The 25,958-nt window shown below is 42.8% G+C and overlaps 1 protein-coding gene across 1 annotated transcript; it reads right to left on the bottom strand.

Annotated features, from left to right (window-relative positions):
• Positions 1-25,467, bottom strand: LOC115654861 (inactive pancreatic lipase-related protein 1-like). Its single transcript, XM_030569704.1, has 12 exons — positions 25,419-25,467; positions 24,742-24,896; positions 23,639-23,764; positions 19,946-20,080; positions 18,040-18,148; positions 14,424-14,543; positions 14,033-14,152; positions 11,888-12,006; positions 10,837-10,966; positions 9,699-9,810; positions 1,359-1,526; positions 1-64 (listed from the first exon to the last, which is right to left on the bottom strand). Exons 1-12 carry the CDS (start codon positions 25,465-25,467, stop codon positions 1-3), a joined length of 1,407 nt encoding a protein of 468 aa, XP_030425564.1.
• Between the last annotated feature and the right edge of the window lie 491 nt (positions 25,468-25,958).

The raw sequence follows: 25,958 nt of genomic DNA, 5'->3' as shown, positions 1-25,958 counted from the left end.
TTAGCAAGATGTAAGAGTTTGCAGAACGTTCTCTCGCACAGTTTCGCTGCCACAGAAATTAAACCTGAGGAGAAAAAATATGTAAAGTGTTTTTAGTGTGTCTAGATTTATTTATTTTTTGTAATAGTACCAGTGTTTTTTTAATAGAATAAGCCAACCTAATTTGTTTTTTGACAAAATTATGATAGAATATTGTTACATTGGCACAAAAGAACAAGCAAATGCTTTGAGTTGCTAAATGTGAAATCATATTTCCTGCTAAACCACCAAGGCCTCTCTTTTTTGGCTTCATTCCTTTGGTTTTATACCTTTCCTGTTCAATTTGTATGCCACCAGCATTAGAGAGATGATGATTGCTCGGTGTTTGCCAAGACATGAATAAATAGAATAGCTGATGGGACATTTTTGGGAACAGTATCCCTCAGCATGTTGATCTGTTGAATGCAAAAACCAGAAGTAGACTTGTATGCTCTGCTGTACCATAATTCACTGGTCTGTGAAGATCTCTATTTCAAGTGAATGGACTTTAGTTGTGTGATTTATTTTTTTTTTAATTATATCCATGACCCACTGAATGTACCTTGTACTTCATTGTGTCACCTTTTCTGCCCTTCTGAATGGAAACACAACACCATTGGTGGGTAACTGATTGAAACATGCTGTTTTAAAAGAATTAACTTAATAAGCACCTTCCAATCAGTAACTGCCATGCCGTACACTGCTTCTACAGTCTACAGTCTTAAGGCCTGATCCAAAATCCAATTAAGTCAATGGGAGTTTTTCTGTGGAGTTCAGTGGGCTTTGGATCAGGTCTTTTAAGCACAATTTATAACTACTAGCTCTTTCTGTGGGACCTGAAGACATATTACCATTACCTCTTAGTCTTCCAGAGCCTGATCCAACACGCATTAAAATCAGTAGGTGGGAAGACTGCTATTGACTTCAATGGACAGTGGATCAGACCCCCTGATGTAAGTTTTAAACACTGATGGCCATTTCTAGTATAAAACTTGCAGTACTCAATAGCCCGATATCTGGAAAGAGCTGTGCTGATAACTTAATCATGGTTTAGGTAAATCTTTCCTACCCAAAACACAGAGGTTTTATACAAAAACTTTGCTCCTGTTGAAGCCAAATCCAGATGTTTTTATAATTTTTCCTTGACAATATCTGACAGAAATATTTAATGTACCAGTAAGCTACATCGGTATCTTGTGGGGAAGGAAATTTAAACTTTTCCTCTTTCTTTATTTTAAAACTCTAAATAGCTGTTCTTGTGCAAGCACTATTACCCTCATATGTCATGCTGTCCTTGTAGCTCCTAAAGAATTTGAGATTTTCACAATAAATGTACATACACATTTCCATCTTCTCCAGCTTGTACTGTGACTGCTGCTGCTCCTAGTGTGGGTAGAGTTGGGTTTACGATATGGTTGTTCCAAAGAAATTTAACTTTCGTAATTCTCCCAACATTAAGTTCAACGTCAATGAAGTTGGCATATGTTTCGCCTGGTTTGAGGGTCCCCCTTCAAGAACAAAAGTATATAATGTCCAATGAGGTTTAATATTAATTACCAATACAGTGTAGTTGTTTGAGTAGCTATAGTAGCATATTGATAGTAAACATGGCCTTCAGCTTATCAAAGAGTAAGGATCACAGATTAGGGTTGGAAGAGACCTCAGGAGGTCATCTAGTCCAACCCCCTGCTCAAAGCAGGACCGATCCCAACTAAATCATCCCAGCCAGGGCTTTGTCAAGCCGGGCCTTAAAAACCTCTAAGGATGGACATTCCACCACCTCCCTAGGTAACCCATTCTATTGTCTCGGTTACCTCAATATCATGTAAACCTTCATGTTATATCAAAATTTGTAAATGAAATTTCCCTGTCCTCATATGAAATCAATGTTCATCAGAATGCATTACCTGCTGATCAAAGAGATGTTTGCCTGGCATGCACATGCTCTGTAGTACCTCACCTATATTAAAATATGGTGTTCCAGGAGATCCAGTTACAACACAGTGCCCTGAGGCTTGGCTGCAACATGGTTACATTTGGTAGCGTAGGCAGGGTCTTGGCCATGTTTTGCACATATGTTAAACCTGTTTTATCTTCAATTCATTTACAAAACACAGGCATGGTGCCATATGTGCTACAAAATGTAGGTGTGTAGACTCATCCAAGAGACATTTTCACCGAGTCTCTGACATGGTTGGATTGGTCATGCAGGAACTACCTTAGGGAAAGGGAATCTAGCAAGAATCAAACAAAAAAAAATCGACTTCTTGAAGGCTAAGAAACTCCATGCCTGGCTGGAAAATGTTGGGTGGAGAAGTCAATCCTGGCGTAGTCTTTTCTGTGCAGCTCTTCTCTGACTGCTGTTAGCACACCAGGCCTTTTCTTCTTTTAGAGACAAGGAACCAAATTCTGCTCTCATCTACAGTGGCATAAATCCAGAGTAGCTCCATTTACTTGCACAAATAACTCATTAATGAAGTGGGCTTTGAGAAGTGATTTAAAAGGGAAGAGGGAGGTGACAAGGCGAATGAGGTAAGGAAGGCAGTTCCAGGCATAGAGAATGCATGGGATGGGTGTGGGGAAAGGATACAAAGAGAGACACAAGTTGGCAAAGTATATGTGTGGGTTGCCCATCAAGCAGAATTTACTTGGTAAGTATTTTGTGCCAGAGCTGTGCCTTCTGTTAGCATCCCTTGAGAATCTAAATCAAATCTAGCTGAACATAATTTATAAAGAAAATCACTTAAAATATCTTCCCATTAGATCTACTGCCTTTCCAAATTTCCATGGCAGCATAATATGCCGGCTAAATAGTAATCCAGCACTAACATATTTGTACTGCTAGCACAAAAAATGAACAGGATTGTTAACTCAGGAAATCAAAATAAACTCACATTGCAGCAGAAAATTGCAATGCTTTGCAATGCATAACTTTATTCAATGTGCATTACAGCTGGGGTTTTCAAAAGAGCCTAAGAGAACAAAGCATCTAGGTGCTACTGAGTTTCAAGAGCGTTTGGGCATTTACAACTTCAACTTCAAAGGGAGTTTAGGCTCTTTTAAAAAGTCCAGCTTGCTCACGCTAAACCCTTTGGCAGCATACATTTAAGTTTATATATAATTACACCCCAAAAATTCAAGAGCATTGTTAATGTTCCAAAGTCAAGCACTAGGAAATACCAGATTTAAGGCTGTCCACACAACTTTAATTTGGCCTTTTTGTGTGTATGTATTATGATACAGTCTCAAATTACACAGCTGCATAGTGACAGGTTTCAGAGTAGCAGCCATGTTAGTCTGTATCTGCAAAAAGAACAGGAGTACTTGTGGCACCTTAGAGACTAACAAATTTATTTGTGGGCTACAGCCCACTTCATCAGATGCATAGAATGGAACATATAGTAAGGAGATATATATACACATACAGAGAACATGAAAAGGTGGGAGTTGCCCAGCCAACTCTAAAAGGATAATTAATTAAGATAAGCGATTATCAGCAGGAGGAACAAAAACTTTTGTAATGATAAGCAAGATGGCTCATTTCAGACAGTTTGACAAGAAGGTGTAAGGATACTTAACATGGGGAAATAGATTCAATCCTAAATTGATGCCCCTCTGCCATGTACACTGGCCAAACCAGACAGTCTCTGCACAAAAGAATAAATGGACACACATCTGACATCAGGAATCATAACATTAAAAAATCAGTAGGAGAACACTTCAGCCTTTCTGGTCACTCAGCAACAGACTTAAAGGTGGCAATCTTGCAACAGAAAAGCTTCAAAAACAGACTCCAATGAGAAACTGATGAAACTGAATTAATATGCAAACTAGATACCATCAATTTAGGCTTCAATAGAGACTGGGAATGGCTGTGCCATTACACACATTGAATCTATTTCCCCATGTTAAGTATCCTCACACCTTTTTGTCAAATTGTCTGAAATGGGCCACCTTGATGATCACTGCAAAAGTTTTTGTTCCTCCTGCTGATAATCGCTTATCTTAATTAATTATCCTTTTAGAGTTGGTTGGGCAACTCCCACTTTTTCATGTTCTCTGTATGTGTACATATATCTCCTTACTATATGTTCCATTCTATGCATCTGATGAAGTGGGCTGTAGCCCACAAAAGCTTATGCTCAAATAAATTTATTAGTCGCTAAGGTGCCTTGTCGGTCCTATCCGTGACCCGTTAGTCCCTTGAAAACCTATAAATCAAACTACATCCCAAACCTTTCTCTTTAAAGCAGAGCAGAGCGGACAGGGAGCTGCAGACAGGGGAGTTTGAGAGGGAGTTTGGCAGAGGGAGGCTTACGATGGTTAGGAAGATCCGCAACACGTGCCAGCACTGCTTCTGTCTCCTCCACCTGCACCTGTAGCCAGACAGAGCACCAGAGCATGGATGCTTCTACCCAGATTCTGGTGTGGTTTTGCAAAGACTGTAACTTGCAATTTCCACTTACTGATATCCAGGCTGGGGGTGGCATCCAATGTGAAAGGTGCCTACTGGTGGAATCTCTCAGGCAGCTGGTGGGAGAGCTACAGGAGGATGTGGCTAGGTTGAGGAGCATCCGTATCCACGAGCAATTCCTAGACAGTGTCCATGTGGAGACAGCTGAGGCAGCTGTCCCAGTTCACAGGACTGCTGACACACCGCTGGTGGAGGAGGAGATGTCTCAGGGTGGACACTGGCAGCTGGTTATTTCTGGCAGCGGGCAGTGCTCCACCCCTGCTGCGAACCCTCCTGCCATGGCAATAGGTAACCGTTATGCTCTTCTTGATACAGGAGAGAAGGAATCACCCCCTACAGTAAAGGAGGAAAAGCCTTGTACCCCTAAGGCTGGGAGGTCTGCTGCCACCACTGAAAATAGGAAACGTAGGGTAGTGGTGGTCGGAGACTCTCTGCTGAGGGGGACGGAGGCACTCATCTGTCGCCCTGACATTTCATCTCGGGAGGTATGCTGCCTGCCGAGGGCCCATATCCGAAATGTTACAGAGGCATTGTTGAGGATTATCCGGCCTTCTGACTACTACCCCATGCTACTCATCCATGTGGGCACAAATGATACTGTGAGGTGTGACGCTGAGCAGATCAAGAGTGACTACAGGGCTCTGGGAGTACGGGTGAAGGAGTTTGGAGCGCAGGTGGTATTCTCTTCGATTCTTCCTGTCAAAGGTAGGGGCCCAGGCAGAGACAGATGCATCATGGAGGTGAATGCCTGGCTGCGAAGATGGTGTCGCCAGGAGGGCTTTGGCTTCCTCGACCACGGGATGCTATTTGAGGAAGGACTGCTAGGCAGAGATGGCGTTCACCTTTCGAGGAGGGGAAAGGCCCTATTTGCACACAGATTGGCTAACCTAGTGAGGAGGGCTTTAAACTAGGTTCGATGGGGACAGGTGAGCAAAGCCCACAGGTAAGTGGGGAACATGAAGACCTGGGAGATGGGTCAGAAACAAGAGGGAGCGTGGGCTATAGTGGCAGAGAGAAAGGAGGGTCAGGGCAAAACTGGGAGGCAAGATCAAACCAGTATCTTAGATGCCTATATACAAATGTGAGAAGTATGGGTAATAAGCAGGAAGAACTGGAAGTGCTAATAAATAAATACAACTATGACATTGTTGGCATCACTGAAACTTGGTGGGATAATACACATGATTGGAATGTTGGTGTGGAAGGGTATAGTTTGCTCAGGAAGGATAGACGGGAAAAAGGGAAGAGGTGTTGCCTTAATATTAAAAATGTACACACTTGGACTGAGGTGGAGATGGACATAGGAGACGGAAGTGTTGAGAGTCTCTGGGTTAGGATAAAAGGGGAAAAAACAAGGATGATGTCGTGCTAGGAGTCTACTACAGGCCACCTAACCAGGTGGAAGAGGTGGATGAGGCTTTTTTTAAACAACTAACAAAATCATCCAAAGCCCAAGATTTGGTGGTGATGGGGGACTTCAACTATCCAGATATATGTTGGGAAAATAACACCGTGGGGCACAGACTATCCAATAAGTTCCTGGACTGCATTGCGAACAACTTTTTATTTCAGAAGGTTGAAAAAGCTACTGGGGGGAAGCTGTTCTAGACTTGATTTTAACAAATAGGGAGGAACTTGTTGAGAATTTGAAAGTAGAATTAGGCTTGGGTGAAAGTGATCATGAAATCATAGAGTTTGCAATTCTAAGGAAGGGTAGAAGGGAGTACAGCAAAATAGAGACCATGGATTTCAGAAAGGTGGATTTTGGTAAGCTCAGAGAGCTGATAGGTAAGGTCCCATGGGAATCAAGACTGAGGGGAAAAACAACTGAGGAGAGTTGGTAGTTTTTCAAAGGGACACTATTAAGGGCCCAAAAGCAAGCTATTCCGATGGGTAGGAAAGATAGAAAATGTGGCAAAAGACCACCTTGGCTTAACCACGAGATCTTGCATGACCTACAAAATAAAAAGGAGTCATATAAAAAATGGAAACTAGGTCAGATTACAAAGGATGAATATAGGCAAATAACACAGGAATGCAGGGGCAAGATTAGAAAGGCAAAGGCACAAAATGAGCTCAAACTAACCATGGGAATAAAGGGAAACAAGAAAACTTTTTATCAATACATTAGAAGCAAAAGGAAGACCAAGGACAGGGTAGGCCACCGCTCAGTGAGGAGGGAGAAACAGTAACAGGAAACTTGGAAATGGCAGAGATGCTTAATGACTTCTTTGTTTTGGTCTTCACTGAGAAGTCTGAAGGAATGTCTAACATAGTGAATGCTTATGGGGAGGGGGTAGGTTTAGAAGATAAAATAATAAAAGAGCAAGTTAAAAATCACTTAGAAAAGTTAGACGCCTGCAAGTCACCAGGGCCTGATGAAATGCATCCTAGAATACTCAAGGAGTTAATAGAGGAGGTATCTGAGCCTCTAGCTATTATCTTTGGAAAGTCATGGGAGACGGGAGAGATTCCAGAAGAAAGGAAAAGGGCAAATATAGGGCCCATCTATAAAAAGGGAAATAAAAACAACCCAGGAAATACAGACCAGTTAGTTTAACTTCTGTGCCAGGGAAGATAATGGAGCAAGTAATGAAATAAATCATCTGCAAACACTTGGAAGGTGGTGAGGTGATAGGGAATAGCCAGCATGGATTTGTAAAGAACAAATCGTGTCAAACCAATCTGATAGCTTTCTTTGATAGGATAACAAGTCTTGTGGATAAGGGAGAAGTGGTGGATGTGGTATACCTAGACTTTACTAAGGCATTTGATACGGTCTCACATGATATCCTTATCGATAACCTAGGCAAATACAATTTAGATGGGGCTACTATAAGGTGGGTGCATAACTGGCTGGATAACTGTACTCAGAGAGTAGTTATTAATGGCTCCCAATCCTGCTGGAAAGGTATAACAAGTGGGGTTCCGCAGGGGTCTGTTTTGGGACCGGATCTGTTCAATATCTTCATCAACGACTTAGATGTTGGCATAGAAAGTACGCTTATTAAGTTTGCAGACGATACCAAACTGGGAGGGATTGCAACTGCTTTGGAGGACAGGGTCAAAATTCAAAATGATCTGGACAAATTGGAGAAATGGTCTGAGGTAAACAGGATGAAGTTCAATAACGACAAATGCAAAGTGCTCCACTTAGGAAGGAACAATCAGTTTCACACATACAGAATGGGAAGAGACTGTCTAGGAAGGAGTATGGCAGAAAGAGATCTAGGGGTCATAGTGGACCACAAGCTAAATATGAGTCAACAGTGTGATACTGTTGCAAAAAAAGCAAACTTGATTTTGGGATGCATTAACAGGTGTGTTGTAAACAAGACACGAGAAGTCATTCTTCCGCTCTACTCTGCGCTGGTTAGGCCTCAACTGGAGTATTGTGTCCGGTTCTGGGCACTGCATTTCAAGAAAGATGTGGAGAAATTGGAGAGGGTCCAGAGAAGAGCAACAAGAATGATTAAAGGTCTTGAGAACATGACCTATGAAGAAAGGCTGAAAGAATTGGGTTTATTTAGTCTGGAAAAGAGAAGACTGAGAGGGGACATGATAGCAGTTTTCAGGTATCTAAAAGGGTCTCATCAGTTAGAGGGAGAAAACTTTTTCACTTTAGCCTCTAATGATAGAACAAGAAGCAATGGGCTTAAACTGCAGCAAGGGAGATTTAGGTTGGACATTAGGAAAAAGTTCCTAACTGTCAGGGTAGTTAAACACTGGAATAAATTGCCTAGGGAGGTTGTGGAATCTCCATCTCTGGAGATATTTAAGAGTAGGTTAGATAAATGTCTATCAGGGATGGTCTAGACAGTATTTGGTCCTGCCATGAGGGCAGGGGACTGGACTCGATGACCTCTCGAGGTCCCTTCCAGTCCTAGAGTCTATGAATCTATGAAAGTACTCCTGTTCTTTTTACAGTTGCATATTATCTCTTTTAAATTACTTGACCACGTGCCATCCATCTTCCCCTATCCCTGCCCCGCCACATCAAACCTCCACCCCCTGGCTCCTGTTCCCTCCCTCTTTGCTTCCGTGCCCTTCACCCCCATCCATCCCCCGCACTTTGGCTCCACAACCCCATCTTCCCACTAATCCTGTTCTCTTCCAGTTTCTTGCACCCCCTCACATCTCTGCATTCCAGTTAGGATGTTTCCTTCTCCTCCTTGCTGCCAGGCGTGAGGGAACATTGAGAGTACAACAGACACAGTGTCCCTACTCTCAGTTCCTGGGCCTGGTGCCACAGTGGCTCCTGGCTGCCTAGAGCAACATCTGCAGGGAAAGTCTTGCTCAGCCCCTGCAGCCATGGGATAGAGCATACTCAATAGCTTTGTTGGGATGATGCAATGCACAATGTGGTTGCAGATAGCAGCTGTGAGGGGCTGGAGCATACTCAGTGCAGATGGATTCTTTGGAGAATTTAACATCAAACTCCAACAGGTCTTTACTAACCATGTGCAAACTGAGATTTTTCAGAAATATGGATGAATTTTCATGGAGATGGCAAAAGACACAGTCCTGACACCAGGATGACCCCACTGGTAAATTTAAAGTTTCTGCTCTAAAGCATAAAGGCCTTAGAACTTCTCAGCAAAATGGTTGTAAGGATTTCTTTAACATGGGCAAAACACTGTATTTTCCCCTCATCTTTTTCTCAGAAACGCCTGAACCATTCTAGCTACACTGTAATATCTGCCTGTCTTTCTGTCCAAAACAGACACCTGACATAGGAAATTTCAGCAGAAATGGTTAAAGTTTGGCAAAGTAACGAGCACACAAAAATAGGGTTTTGTGAAAGAAAGTGTCAGGCAACCCTGATTATAGGCCGAGCTGGTAGCACTGCTTATGAGCTAGCACCATAAACTGATACAACATTTTACAAACATGCAAAAGATAAGGGATCAGAATTATATTAATGTAAATCCATAGTATCATTTTAGAATTCGGTTAAGTTACATGGTATAACTGAGATCAGGATCTAGGCCCAGATTCTTGTATCCTTATAGCTATCAGAGAAGTAGGGCTAAATTCTAACTCTTCTTCTGATAGAAATCCAGAGTCAATACAGCTAATATGGATTTACACCACTGGATGTGAGAGCAGCATTTGACCTATAGATTAAGAAGCATTAATTAAAAATAGAAGAATTAAATATTCTAATAGCAGAGAAGCTCATTTTTCATTATAATACTGAACTTACTGAACAATTTCATATTGCCTTGTGTTTCCTCCAGCGCCGTACAGGGCAATATTTACATACCCACTCACTTTACTCTTTCCAGCAATTGCCACAGATACTTTATACCTCCAACCTACACAGCAGAAATAAAATGAATTAGATTGTACCTATAGAAACAAACACAACATGCCAAATTTTCATTTTCTATCAGTACTTTATGTTTCAGGACAAAACAGAGGAAAAACAGGACCGTCGCTTCACTTTGAGCTCAGGATTAAATCCTGACCTAACTGGAATGATGAGAATAGCATAGAATAGAAGAGAATGTTTTTATAGGAGAATACTAGGAGCCTGCTTTTCCACTGCTTTGCACACTCTGCAGTCATTTACAGCTGAGGAAAATGAGTGTCAAACCCTAGCAAATCACAATTCTCCGCTCACACTAGTAGTAGCATTTTATTCCCAGTTTGCACAGCGTGAATGACTACACGAAGATCCAAGGCAGAGGAAATTCACAGACTTTGTGTTTATTTGTGAAAAATAGTCCATGATGTGATGGAAGGAACATATTGCATGTCATAGTGACCAGGAGAGTATCTATTCACAACTTGGGGGCATTGTAAGGAACAACCCTGAAGAGTGAGGACTGGATTTTTTGGCCTATAAGCAGGGCAAAGAGGACTTAGAGCATCCGACGGCCAAAGGAGTATTCCATGTAGGGGAACTTTCCATTGACTTACAGCTGAGAAAGGTGGCTATACTACCTCCTACTCCAGCTGCGTCCCCACCCGCAGAATAAGGGGAAGGAGTTATGCATGGGCATATTTTGGGGGATGAGGGGACATTTCACCCCCAAACTGTAAGCCTTGGGCTGGCATGGAATTTGCTGCCCTCACCCCATGCATAGCTCCATTGGCCAGACTGGAGCTGTCCCCCAAAATATAGAAGTCAAACCACACCTATGGAGCTATATTGGGGGCTTTCTGGGACGGGTGTTGTCAAGACAGGGAAGGAAGGGGGCATGATGATACAGCGCTCTGCTTCTCCACCACGTTAAGGGCCTTTGTCCAGTAAAACTAATTTAAAGTGAGAGGGAAATATTTTAAATTGTGTTGGTGCTCATGTTTAAGAAGCAGCAAGTAAAAAAGTAGGAACTTACGAGCAAAATTGCTGTCCTCTCCAGTGTTCAGATAAAGTTTCTGGATCCCAGAAATAACTCTGTCCTTAAACTTATCCGCATAGTGACCCATTTGGGGGCACCCACCTTTGGGGCACGGGAAGCAGTTTTCCTAATTGGAATACATGTGCCAATTAATGAGGCTCTATCCCAAGGAGACAGGAAAAAAATCATTTGGCCACAGAAAAATGTTGCTAAGCCATGTCTATGGGCTAACTCTAACTCAGCTTGAAATAAGCCGCTCTAGAAAAAGCAGGAGGTCGAAGGGCCCTGTCTGGCACCTCATGGATTTGAAGGGATGGATGTCTCCTTTGTACTTCATCACAGTTTGCTGTTCACGAGGAGGAGGCGTCTCCATTTCTCTAAGTTCCCTCTCTTAAACTCAGTGCTTTAGAATGGGGGTAGCAGACAGGAATCATGCTCTCCCCAGCTCTTCTAATGACTGGTTGTAAAGTGCTTTGATGGTGCAAAGGTATTATTGTTATTTACCCATTGTGTGTGAAGCTCTGTTCCCCTCCAGTGGTGGGTGGGCCACATAGCTAGGTTGATGAGCCTGCCTCAGTATTAGCTAACAGAGCGGGATCATAGATGGAGCTATGGGACAAAGGAGAAAGCAGTGGCTTTTCGCCACATCCCATCTGTATTTGTTCCTTGAGGCCATCAGGTCGTCAGGAGAGTCACTGAGCATGCACTGAACCTTAAGGTAAATGATTTTATTTCAAAATTCTTTGCTGTGCTCACTTCTCCTTGGATGTGCGCAATAAATAATTACCGGGGCAGATTCTTCGCCCTGCCTGAGCCCCTCTTTGACCCAGCGGGGTGAGAGGTTGCAGGAGCAGCTCTAATGTATGCCTGGCACCATGCCCCTTCTGTGCCCCATCCCCATCCCCCAGTGCCCCAGCGCACCCCTTCCTTCCCCTTATGCCTGCACTCACGCAGTGCAAAGTGTCCTGAGCCAAATAGACCCTGGTTCTACCGCATGCAGATGCACAGACAAGTGCCACTCATCCGCTGGGATGTGAGAATGACTTACTGTCTGAAAAATGTCATATGAAGCACAGGTGTATCCTAGAAAGCCATCGGGAGAGATGATGCTGTCAGAATAATACTTGTAGCTTCGCAAATGATTACAAGCAAAAAAGTCACGAGTTCCTGTGGAAAGAAGCTCCTATTACATATCGTACTGCAAGGTTATTGGTTGTTGGGTTTTTCTTTTGTGTAAACTATTTAGATTGGATTTGTGGTATTGAACGGATCATGTCATTTGAATGATTTGTAAATCCCCAAGTTACATTGTCACAATTCTGGGCAGCACCTGAGTTGCAGTTTGAGACCTATTTCTTCAGTGACTATATTAATCCTTTGTGAAATGCATGTAATACAGAACTTGTAAAATGCAGATGTGTAACAAACATAGGAGCTGATTGTGCAATCCTTGTTCACGTTGGTGAATACTTACTCACATGAGTAGCCCAACAATGTGTGATTAATTACATTACTGCTCTCCAGAATGAATAAAGGACCTCTGTAGGAAACAGCTCACCTTATCGTCATATAAAAGGAAACAAAATGCAGTGTTAAGTATTATGTCCTCCTTAACACTGAGCTTCCTGGAGCAATGCTGATTTATGCAGACTGAGGATCTGGCCACCTGATTATTTGTGGGGGGAGGGGACGAAGGGGTGTGTTGTTCTTTTAAATGTTATTTTGTACTAAAAATCCTTAAATGTTCTGAGTTTAGGTTAAAAAACAGAAGCAATTAAGTGCAAGGGTTTTTTGTGCATTGTTATTAATAAAAAGTTTGATCTTCATGCTTACACAGGCAAGAATTTGTGAGTAAAGACTGCAGAAATAGGCCAGTAATTGCAAGAAATTCATAAAATCATAATTTTTAGGGTGCTCATAATAATGTAGGAAAGGGCTAGGAAAGAAATCCCAGGAAAATGTTCAGGTTTTATGAGAGAGAAAATATGTCTGCTATAGCTGGGGTCTTGTCCTTACTGTATGTTTTGATTTATCAGTGTGATTCCCCAAAGGTGTAAAGGTTCATGCTTGCAGATCCTTTGGCAGTTTTGGGATCTTAGACTGCAAGTTTTTTGAGGGCAGGGTTTGTGCTTTATTTATGTCCTGTCAGGTACAATGTAAATTTATGGCACTATGTACAGGATTCTTAACAATAACAACAACAACAACAGGATTTGGAATATACAAAATAAGGAACAAATCTGAATGTGCATGATCTATCATAAGCCAAACTCTTTCCAGCTGCCTAATAATAGAAATAAAAATTACATTGTTCCAGTGCAATCCAAATTGATCACAGGTAACAACAGAACAGAAACACATTTGAATTTAACTGCCAAAGCTCACAAAACAATTGAAGCCAGAGATTCCATAGCAGAAATAGGCATGAATGTTATTGTTCCCACTCCTACCCAGTGCGGCTGCCAGGTGACTACATAATAGAAACAAAGTTGAATGTTGTTGTTCCAGAGCTAAACTTCTGGCACAGTTTGAGTAGAGTTTGTTTCTCTGAGTAGATAACTGGCAGCAGTGTCTGATGAGAGAGACCAATTAATGAATATTTGTTTCTACTGTGGAGTTACCTGGGAACAGAGCAAGGGGCACTGGAACAATCACACTGAAGTTTGTTCCTGTTATTTGGCAGCATAATGGACTATTTACAATAAACTCCAGTTAATCTTGCTCCATTAGATCCAAAGCTGGATAATTTAAAGAGTGGGTCAGCCAAAGTCCTTGAAGGAACATGGCTGGTGGGATCTGGGTCTTTGCAGACCCATGGAGCCCAAACACACATGGGAGGGGAGCAGGAACTATTGTTATTGCTCCTCGCCCCCAACCTTGTACAGATACCCATTACCTGACAATGCAGACACTCTGGATGGTTGGAGTTAGAGACACCAAATCTCAACCCCATCAAGTTTTTCCCAAAGCAAAACCTTCGTGCTACTCATTCTTTGATCCCTCTACCAGAATGTGTCCCCCAGAGTACATTTGGACCATACTATCAGTTTCATTGTTGTTTGTGGCTGTAATTGTTGGCATTCGTAAAGAAAAGTATCAAAAATAGTTGAAATAAGAAGATTGCTGCTATGTTAGCTCAATACATTTTGATGTTGACCCTCAATAGAAGTCATCATCTGCTTAACATATTTACCTTCCCAGATTCCATCAATGTCAACAATCTGTGAAACAGGATTCCTTGTGCATCCTGGCATTTGTACTCCTCCATTTGGATAAAAATCAAGATGTCCTATAGCCTGGCTCATTCCAAAACCTGCAATGTTTGTAACGGGAGGAAGCAAATTTTAATTTAAATAGTGTCATGTATTTCCTGGCAGCAGCTCTATTTAATGCTATTGGCTATAGTTTGTAAGCTCTTTGAGGCAATAACTGAGGTTATTTATGGTTGTGTGTTTTATTTTTTGTTTTTTTTCCCTGTATTTGTACAGCACCTAGCACAATAGGGTCATATTCTGTGATTAGGACTCCTAGGTGCTACCACAGGACAAATCAATAATAATAATACAATGCAGCTGGAAACTTACCCAGATATGGAATTGTGGGAGCTGTATCAGTATGAATAATATCAACAAAGGCTGCATCAGTCTTATCCAGTCTGACTCCAACTGGAGTATCTTGAAAATAAGGCTGAGCAGGATCCAGTCCTTAAAGAAATATATCCACCATTAAATGTGCGTGCAAATAAATATAGCTTGCTAGCTATACTACTGTAAATAATTGAAGATGGGTCTAAGGAGGCTACATAGTTTTATTTACTTCAGAATTAGAGTCGCTAAGAAATATATAGTGTGATCGATCTCTCAGTGGCAAATGCCAAGGCTGTAACCATAGCAGGATGAGCAGGGTAACAGCCCAGGAAGCAAAGCTGGGGGTGGTGGTAAAATGGGGTAAAAAATGGTAGAGGTGTAAATATGCGCGTTCCCCCGGGCGCTAAAATGCCTAGTTACAGCACTGGTAAACAACGTGGGACAGATCTCCAGCTGGTGTAGATTGGTAGCGCCATTGAAGTCAATGGGATTATACCAATTCTAGCCAGCTGAGGATCTGGCCTTGTAAATGTTTAGTCTTGAATCCCAACAACTGCAACATAGATTGTTGTTTTAGGTTAATATTTTTTTAAGAGTGCCTAAAGTGAGGCTCCTAAATCCATATCCTGAATGGTCTGTTTCTCAGAAGTGCTTGAAGTGAGTGGGAGCTGTTGGGTGCTCCGCATGCTTGAAAAGCATGATGCTTATTTAGGTGCCCTGATACAGATTTTGGAGCCTAAGCCCATGTCTACATTACACAGCTTTTAGTAACATGGCCGTGTTGCTAAAAGTCGGGCTGTATGAATGCTGTTTGTCGGCACTTTTGCGGACAAAATACATCCATCCCCAACAAGTGGGGTTAACGTTGTCGACAGGAATGCGCTTCTGCCAACAACATTGTCTTTCAGGGTGTGGGGGGCTTAAGTAGCTGTGAACAACAAAAGTTTTGTCCTTTTAATTGCAAGGGTAGACATAGCCTAACTTTAGACACCTGCTTTTCACATTAGCATGAAACTGAGACTCATTTTCTTTCTCATTCACTGCATCCATCTCAGGTGCTTGTAAAATCCTGTAAATTACAAAGCACTTATTATCCTGTGCTGGTATCTTATGCTTTCCCTGGGCACCAGCTTTAGTTTTGTTTTTAAGTTGAATTTTGCAGATTACTAGTCCAAGGGCTGGCAGGCCCAGGCTTTTTGAAAGATGCTATAATGGAAAAAAGTTAAGTTAATAATATCTGAAATTGGCTTCTGTGCATGAGGGGCAGCTTTTCTGCCTAATGCACATCCCTCTTGGTCTGGCCTGTGTGCTGAACAAGGAGTCCAAACAAACAACTTGTCCGGGTGAGTGCTGAATGTCTGTAAAACAGCCTGACACTGAAGTCCAGGGGATACATTAGCTGTATTTTCAGAAGTAGGTAAGTAAATCTGTATTATGTGATAGATTGGTTTGCTATGCAGGAGCTCTCTTGGCATAATGATTAACATTACTAAAAATAGTTGTAGCTTGTTTGGACAATATTCATAAAACGTGAACGCCACAGCCCTGGCGTAAAGGAGCTTTGTATGAGTTACCTATGTGGCTGCTGAAAGGAGGGAATTCTCCGCCCATCCATCCAGCCCAGTGCCAGGATACTGAACGCTCTGTCTGCAGCTATTACTCTGGCCCATGAGCTGTAGTAATGGCCACAGGCTGTTGTGCTCTCTCTCTCTCTTTTAATTCAAAGAAGGTTTTGCAGCCAGTGACTCTGTGCAGTTGGCAGACTCAATGGCCATGCTGGTGTCACTCTTCCCATGCACTTATGAACCCCTTGCATAATCCCCCGGAGACAGCTACCATGGAGCATTGTGCTGGGGTTATGCAGGTGACTGTGGAATCCTTTTGCACATTCTGTGATGCTGCTTGTTCTCCTCTGCACAATGGAACAGTGGCATTTCTACTGCAGTTCAAGCCTGCTGCATCCAAGGAGCTTAAGGGAGAGGGGGTTAGGGTTTGACCTAATACCTTAATGGCTCATGGGGCCTGATCCTGCAAGATGCTGAGCGCTCTGTCCATGCTCCAGCAAAGCTCTTTAGCATGTGCTTAACCTTAAGCATTGGAGTAGTTCCATTGAAACCAATAGGAACGCTCACAACGTTTAAGTTAAACACATGCTTAAATGTTGACTAGATTGGGGCCAAAGTGCTCAGCCTTTTGCAGGATCAAGCCCTAAAACAATTGCTATGGTTAGTTTCACTGCACATTTTTGTTTTCCTGTTGTTTTTTAAAACCTAAGAAATTAAACTAAAAAAATCTGCTGGAAAAATAACATAAACTAAAAAAATGTGTGTAAATGCATTGCCCAGATGTGAAGGCTTTGATGTAAACCTAGCAAAGCAGGGAGAATAAAGGGTTACATTTGAAGGCTCAACCTTCTTTCTTTACTACATCAATTTCAATTAATCCTTTTCTGGGAATGGATATCAGACAGCATAACCATGGCACCAAACAATTAGCTCTGCTCACTACTGTGCTGCTTACAGCACACTTTGCCAGGCCTCCAAACAGTGGGTGATCTTAAATACTGGGCATACTGCTGCACCCGCACAAGCTGGCTTAATGAGAAAAGGAAATGATAGGAGAAAATCTACCAGGATAAGGAAAGTGGGAATCACCATGTCAAGCCTACATTGTCATAATAGGGTTGGGCAAATGCTTTGAGAAAAATCAGACTCATTAACACTGTTTCAAGTAAATAAAAATCTGTCAAATGAACCTAGATTATTGTGTGTTTGCACTGTGCAGCCTGAGTGGCATGCAGAATGCCACAGTGTCAAGTCATCATGTATTGAGCCAGAATAACCCATGCTCCCTGGGACCATCCTTAGAGCACAGCTAGAATCATAGAATATTAGGGTTGGAAGGGATCTCAGGAGGTCATCTAATCCAACCCCCTGCTCAAAGCAGGACCAATCCCCAGATTTTTACCCCAGTTCCCCAAATGACCCCCTTAAGGATTGAACTCACACCTCTGGCTTTAAGCAGGCCTATGCTCAAACCACTGAGCTATCCCTCCCCCTGACAAAAGAGGACCTGCTGTACAAAGCAGAGGCCAGCCATATCCTAGAGATGGGATACTGGTGCAGATCACTACCTCATGCAGCTAACCACCTCCTGCCTACTGCACTTCATGCAGAGATTCTTGGGGACAAATTCAGCCCTGAGGTAGAAGGTCTCAGGGACATTCTTCAGGGGGTATATACCTCCTCCCCCAGAGATTAAAGTTAGGACAAGAACACCATGAAGGGATCCTTATGGAGATTCCCACCTGGGTAATACCTTCCTGAGAGTTGGATGGTGTTATTGAGGGAGGGCACAATTTTGGCTGATAGCAATATGAGGTTATGATACAGTTGTGCAGTTCTGATTTCATCCTGTAGGGGGCAGTGGCAAACGCACCCATGCATGCGCGTGCATGCATACACATACTCACCAGTTCATTACACTGTGGGGTTTTCCTTCAGTCAGATACTGTAGTTGTTTTTGTAAAAAAACATGAGGTAATATTAAGGTCTAACAATGCTCTCTTCAAATTCTTCATTGGTAGAGTCTGAGCTATAATTCATTAACCTACCAGTTATTCTTCCGAGGCCTGGACTCCTTCTCCCTGCCTCCCCTGCAGCATGTGCTCCAAGGCTATGGCCAATTAAATGGACTTTGGAAGGAGAGTATCCATATTGTTCCTGAGGAAAACATCAATTGTAACAAAAAGGAATCTATATTTTCTCTAATATGAGGCCTAGAGAGAAGCTCTGGTTCACACAACTAAAGCCAGAAGTGGGCTGCACAGAGCAGAGGTCCATGGAATTGGAATGAGGACAGAGTCCAGGATGTAGAGCAGTAACAGAGTCTTTCAGTAGCTGCTACTACAGCCTCAAGGCATTATTAACCTCTGCAACTTCTGCACACATGTGAGATTTTGGCAGTGGATAGTCATGATTCCACCAGCCAGACCCCTTATTCCCTGCCCCATAGTGAAAGGAAGTGTATTTGGCTTCCTATAGACATTGTTTTAGGCAACTCATGAATGGCAAAGGGAAAAAAATTCATGGCTGCTCTTATGTAAGACATCCTCACTTTAAGGCCTGATTCTCCACTGCTTTGCACCTTGTGTTGGAGTGAGCACCAGTGCAATGTGAGTGTTAAACACTACCATTCTGATTTGTAATTTGCACTGATGTAATTGACAACACAAGTTGCAAGGGAATGGAGAGCCAGCCCTCTAGTATTTATGCTAGCCAGAGGCAAATTAGTTCAGAAAATATTAGGAACCATCCCTCTCCTCATAGCTTCACTCAGGACTGGTTGCAAGCATTTTTAAGTCATTAGATTTAGGGACAGAGGGAGAGATTTTCAAAGGCAAAAATGGCAGTTAGGTGCCTAATTCCTACTGACTTTCAACTGGAATTAGGCCCCTAATGGCGCTTTGTGCCTTTGAAAATGCCCCCAAGAGCCTCATGTGGTTTAAAACGGTGAGTTACATTGACATCAGTAGATCTATAAAAGCAGCAAAGAGTCCTGTGGCACCTTATAGATTAACAGAGGTATTGGAGCATGACCTTTCGTGGGTGAATACCCACTTCGTCGGATGCATGTAGTGGAAATTTCCAGGGATAGGTATATATATGCAAGCAAGAAGCAGGCTAGAGATAACGAGGTTAGTTCAATCAGGGAGGATGAGGCCCTCTTCTAGCAGTTGAAGTGTGAAAACCAAAGGAGGAGAAACTGCTTTTGTAGTTGGCTAGCCATTCACAGTCTTTGTTTAATCCTGAGCTGATGGTGTCAAATTTGCAGATGAAGTGAAGCTCAGCAGTTTCTCTTTGAACTCTGGTCCTGAAGTTTTTTTGCTGCAGAATGGCTACATTTAGATCTGCTATTGTGTGTTCAGGGAGATTGAAGTGTTCTCCTACAGGTTTTTGTATACTGCCATTCCTAATATCTGAGATCTATGTGATTTGCACGAGCTGAACATCTGGCCCTTAGTTTGATTACAGACCGACACCCCATCTCCCTGCCCTAGGGCAGCTGGGAAGATCCCACCTATCCCCAAACACCCATACCTAGGTGACACTTCTTCATGGATTGGGGAGAGCACCCTGCTCTCTCCCCCTGGGAGGTGGGTGTTGCTATCCAATAGCCAATTATTGTAGGCTTTTGTATGGGTATACCTTAAGATGAGTCCTATAGCTTTTGTGGCTGAGAAAGGGTAATTTGCCGTGTTCATTACTTCTCTATCTTTAAAACTACCCAACCCTTCACATCCACAAGAGTACATAAAAGTAATCGCAGCATGAAAATATTCAAACTCTGTGTATTATGGGGGAGTTGATAGGAGTTCAAAGGAGGAGAACCGTCTTTTGCTGGGAGGAGTCTTTTGCTGGCTATATGACAATTCATTGCGATTGTCTATTTAGATTAGAATAAATTTCAGCAGCTCTATGACTATAATCCTATTATGGAACGAGAAGAAGTCCCCTTACCTTAAGCACTTTTATAAAATAAGCCACTTCAGCGCCCACAACACGGATATTGTTTGCTGCCTGGGAATATAGGCACCTTGACCCACCACTCCAGTCTACGCTGATGCAGTTCACGTCTTCCACTTCAAACATCCTCTGGTGCAAATATAGATTGGAAAAGAACAGAAGCAAATATTATCAACCCCGGTTCAGCTCGCTGATTACTTGACACAGTGAGAGACTTACAAATGTCATATGAATTCCCTGTACATTTTTTCAAGTACAGTCCCTATATTACACCAGTATCAGAGGGGTAGCCGTGTTAGTCTGGATCTGTAAAAGCAGCAAAGAATCCTTTGGCACCTTCTATATTACACCAGGACTCTATTCATATCTTGATTATTTATGGAAATGATGCGAAGACACAGCCTGTAAATTATAAAGTCAGTTAGAAGCATATATTTTTCCATAATAATTAAAAGGTGGGATAATTAAGAACTTACATATTTCTATATTTATCAAACACATGAATTTATATTTTCAAGAGGATACATAAGTTTCTGCTGTCAGTTTACATTGGTTTCAAGTTCATGGTTTTGTTTTAGTATTCACACAGTAAAGTATCTGCTCAGCTATCTGTCATATAAGATTTTGCTTTTCTTGCTCTGACCTGTGGAATAGTTTGCTAAAGACACCCTGTTTTAACAGCTGTGATATAGTTTGTATATTATGTTATGCTCTGGATTACGTGGCGGTAATGCCAATGAAAGCAAGTAAAGTACTTCTTGTTGTGAACAAGGATGGCAGAACCTGGCTGTATGTCAGTGGTTCTCAAACTGTGATCAATGGACCACCAGTCTCTTTGGTGATCTGGAGATTGAGGTCATTTAGAACCAAACAATGGAAAATTTGAAGGAGGGGATAAAAGCTGGAGAGAGGAGGAGGATTCAGCACAGAGAGAAGTTTAGCAAAGTCCTGTGTTTGTGTATTGTTGCTTTTGGAGCTGCAAAAGGGTGGTTTTGTGCAGAGCTGTCAACTAGAGGGCTCTTTCTAGTAGCACAAAGATAAAGAAATAGCATTTTACTGCTGGAACAGAGCCCAAAAAGGCTCCACATGTCCCTGCACTGGCCTAAATCCTGGAAGTTGGGGAATGCTGGCCAATCAGCACCCTTCTCCCCAGAGGTGAAAGTAAGCCGGTACAGGCCAGTACGGAGGACCGGTAAGAAAAGGAGACTGCCTGAGGGAGGGAGGGAGAAGCCTGTCCCCTGTATAAGAATAGTTTAAACTCAGCTATTCCCTGAGTGGTTCAGCCCCCCAGGGTTAGGAGTGGTTTCTGGCATCCTTGTTAATTTCACTCACAGCTGGGGGGAGGGTGTGTTTGACCATGGCAGGGGCAGTCCTTTTCTTCTCCCAGGATGAGGGGATCTCTCCAATACTAATATATACAACAAATACAAGCATTTGGCTGCACAACTTAAATCAAGAGCTAATAAAAGCAGATGGAAGGAGAAAACTCACTGTCACATTGGTTTCCCGTCTCCTCCCCCCTCCTCCTCCAGCCAGGCTGCAGACAAGGCTCTGCATTCCTTCCCCCCTCCTACGCCCCATCAGCAGGGGTTCTCCTCTAGGCTGTAGCTTGCAGTAGGGAAACTGGCTGAGATGCCTGCTGCTGCCTGCATAAGGACAGTTTAGCCTCAGCTGTTCCCTGCGCAGTTCAGCCCCCCAGATTTGGAGCTGTTTTTGGCATCTTTGTTAATTTCATTCCCACTTGTTGTGTGTGTGTGTGTGTCTGACCATGGCAGAGGCAGTTCTTTTCTGCCTCCGGGATGAGGGGATCTCCTATACACAAAAAATGCAATCACAATCAGGAACCATTTCCAAGTTCAAATCTATCCCATTCCCTCCCCAGCAGAGGATCATAGTTGCGATGTCCAAACTGCTTGCAGATCCTCTTTGAAATGTTACTGAACTGAGTAGGAAACAGCTGAGTTTAAACTGTTCTTATGCAGGAGGCAGGCTTCTCCCTCAGCCAATCTCCTTGCTGCAAGCTAGAGGGAAGCCCCTGCTGCTGCTGAGTGCCAGGCAGGGAGAAAGCATGGAGCCTAGTGTCGGCAGCCTGGCTGGACGAGGAGGGAAGACACGGAGAAAAATGTGACAGTGAGTTTTCACTTTTTCAGGCTTATTCCAATAGTAAAGTTTTATTACAGACAGTACTGGTATTAGTAATAGTAGCTTTATTTTCTCTATCTATGTCATGCAATGGGAGGAATCCATAAAGTACGTAGAAGAGGTGGGTTGCTAGTGATTGGACAATATGGGTAAGAAATGTAAATTACTTTCGCCCCTGCCCAAACCCCAGGGCTCTCAGCCGTTTCTGCAGCTGGTAGCTCCGGGGGTGATTTAAAGGGCCCGAGTGCTAGCTTCAGCTGAATCCCCGAGCCCTTTAAATCCTGATTTAAAAGCCCCGGGATTTAAAGGCCCCACCTCTTCATATAGAGGCCATGCCTCTTCCGGTTGAGGCCACTCCTCCTCCACAGGACTCTGGAGTACCAGTAAGTCCTTTAAGTTACTTTCACCCCTGCTTCTCCCCCAAGACGCCAATGGGTGCCAGGGACTCCCAAGGGATGAGCAACCTGTTGTCCCTTGACGAGTGTCTCCCTTCCTTGCCGCTGGGACTGTGCCCCTTTCACCACCTGCCCCATAAATTTCCTCCATCCACTGATGCAGTTCGTGTCAGAAAGAAGAAGCAGTAGCAGAATTTTACCAGACAGCAAGTCAGCTCTTCCAGGAGAATTGATTTTTTTATAAATTTTCTAAATTTGAGTTGTTGATATTAATGCCTATTTAGAAACAGAAGGATTATAACCAGTCATCGCAGCAGTCTGTCTAGACCAATATAAAATGTATTTAAAAAATCCGTCTTAAGTGCCAACTTTCAAAACAAAGACAAGAAGATGATTTTCAGATATTGGGCTCCAGGCTTCACTGGAAATAGCTACTGACTCGAGACAAAAGACTAAACGCACAGCTTTGCCCTGACAGTTCACCAATCCTGATTGCAAATGCTCACTTACAGAAAAATGTCTTGTATAAATGTGAAAAGAGGAGATGGTTCCGAAGATGAGTAAAAATTCATTGGGGGCAGATGGTTGGAACAGGTATATTAGGAGCCATGTCATCTCCCCAGCTATCAGGCCCAGTCCAGTGTCATAGGCCATCCCACCTCTCCTCAGCAGACGTTCCACACTCAGAGCCTTCCTTAACCATGACGACTTTATCGAGCTCATTATCGGCAGAACTGGGAAGCAACAAACTTGATCTCTCCCCGTTTAACAAACTCTGGAATCTCCTTAATTTCTAAGCCACATTTTACTGCACTTTTTTTTGTATACCAGAGAAAAAACATTAATTGGACCAAACTCTGTCATCATTTATGTCTATACAAACTCTTTGACTTCAGCACAGAGTACAATTCGGCCCATTTTGTTTAAGATTTTTCCTGAAGTGGAGCTAGAACTGACTAGATTTCAGGGGAACAACATTTTATGTCCTAATATTGTAAAGATAGATGTGGACAGCTTTCCTCTTCTTGTCAGCCCAGATGGCACGATATGCATTGGTTAGACATAGAGAAAATGATTAATTTACAAGGACACCTTCATAAATGTGAAATAAGTGATTTGAGAATCACAGAATATCCAGATAGTACCATACCTTGCACATGTCCGACAGCCAGGTTTCTTCTCCTTTGTCTATAAATCCATGGGTAATAAAACGTGTTATTTTGCTTAGATCGAAATTTGAGTAGCCAATCGACGCTGGATTTATTGCAGTGATCTCCTGTTGTAGATATTAAAATAGTAAATGTTTTAGCTATTTCCTATAAAAATCTTGTCAAAACAGCAATGTGAATAGAAAACAACACTGTTACTATGTAAGCCCAGATCCTGCAAGCATTTACACATGCACTTAACTTTACACATGTGACATTAGGTCTATGTATGTTTGTGGGCTGAGGAGTTTCACCATTGATTTCAGTGGAGCCAGGATTTCACCTTTAATGTGTCCTTTCCATTTCTCACCAAACAACTTCCAGTGCTACAGATTTTCCTAACGTTTCTCAGTAGACACAGGAAAAATGTGACGTGTGGTTAGGGGTGACTTTTGTGAGGGAGCCTTCAGTCTGTCGTTTGCATAGGGTTGGGAAAGTCTTTAGTGGGTCTATTCAAAGAATCACCTGTTGCAGCCACCAGTAAGAATTTTGTCCCTTGTGACTTAGTGAAACTTGTGGCACAGTCAGGGCCGGCTCCAGGCACCAGCATTCCAAGCTGGTGCTTGGGGCAGCATTCTGCACGGGGCGGCAGTCCCTGTTGTTTTGCCCCCAAGCAGCGCACCGAATTGCCGCCCCAGGCAGTGGGGACTGTCCGTGCGCCGTTAGGGCAGCAGATGCATTTCCGCGATGAGGGCAATTCGGCAGCAGCTTCTATGTTTAGCTGTCTGGGGTGGCTTCAGCTAAACACAGAAGCTGCCCCCGAATTGCTGCCGCTGCGGAAAAGCACCTGCCGCCCTAAGGGCGTACGGACTGTCTCTGCCACCCAGGGAGGCAATTCAGTGCGCTGCTTGGAGCAGCGAAAACTGTAGAGCCAGCCCAGGGTACAGTGGACAGGAAATTTTGGAGGGGCTGGAAAATGTTGCCTCCTGACCACATTGGAGAGTTGACCATTTCTCTCACTGCCTTGGGAATGCCAAGAGCACTAGAAGGTGATGATTCTGTGTGTACGTGTCACTTGCAATATTTAAACAGCAGTAGATCTTACTTGAAAGTTATTAGGATTCTTTTTGGTGTAAAGAAGGAAGCGGGTGTTTATCTTTTCTGGACTCCATGGTAACTTTCCCACTGGTCTTTCTATAGTTCCAGCCCATGGTTTATCATCTGTGAAGCACCCGAGCCTTTCAAAACAAACTTCTTCACCTGTAGCACACAGATCAAATTATTAGGATGTGAATGAGCAAAGATGTAGTAGGTTCTAGTTGTCACATTCTGTCCCGACAGCACCTTTCCCCCAATGGTGTCTCAGTGATTTCTGAACACATCAACCTGCATTCAGGCCAGTTACAACTGCAGGCATTGCCCTTGGCAGAGCACAGCAACTGCTCCCCCTGGATGCACAAGGGAAGAAGTAGGAACAAAGATCCTTTCACTTTATCTAATGGCCCTGTGGAGAAGACCAGGATACCAACAATGTGGGGCGAAAGAAATCTTCCCATACTTCCTGTTTTGTAAACCTGCTTGTTCACCTGCCAGGTTCAGAAACTGAGGCTCGGTCTTCCTGAGGGAATGGCAAACCATACCTCTCACCCTCCTTATAAATGAGCTGCAAACTCAGATAGTCATTACACATAGAACCTTCATCACATAGAGCAAAATCTTGGCAAAGGAAAATGATCAGAATAGAAATACTGTATTGAAATCGACATAAATCCTATTCCTCACCTCTGGCTGTACCAAGTAGAAAAAGTGCAAGAATCCAAATTCCAAGCATCTAGAAAAAGTCAAAAGGAAAAAGCTTAGACTGGCTAATCCATGTGACAGGCAAAGCTTTGTATCGATTGCTTTTTCTCATTATAAATCTGTAACTGTACCACACAATGACAGTGTCTCAGCAGCAGCTTTTACTAAATAAGATAAAAAGTGACTTACTGTTCAATGCTCTACCTGGAGTCTCCAGGAATCGCTAAACAAACTTTGTGTGTGCTTTTATAACCTGACTTATCCTTGAGGCTTTTCTTCAAAAGGAAACTCCCAGAAAGATGGAAAATGGCAGGTGTGTACTTCATTTGTAGATTATCATAAACACATACAGCAGCTCCAGCATGTGTATCAGGTAGCTTGTTTTTATCATATTAAATTTCTGGAGCAGAAGAAGGTGTTTTGTTAAATGTGCATTTTAGAAATGCATGTGCCAATGCATGACGCTTTCAGAGTACTTAAAGAAAAATAGCTTTACTAAATAAACAGATCTTCTGAACTGGG

This window comes from Gopherus evgoodei, chromosome 7, assembly GCF_007399415.2.
Source record: "Gopherus evgoodei ecotype Sinaloan lineage chromosome 7, rGopEvg1_v1.p, whole genome shotgun sequence".
Lineage (NCBI taxonomy): Eukaryota > Metazoa > Chordata > Testudines > Testudinidae > Gopherus > Gopherus evgoodei.
The sequence above is the reverse complement of the archived record's forward strand: the minus strand, read 5'-3'. Positions and strand labels throughout refer to the sequence as shown.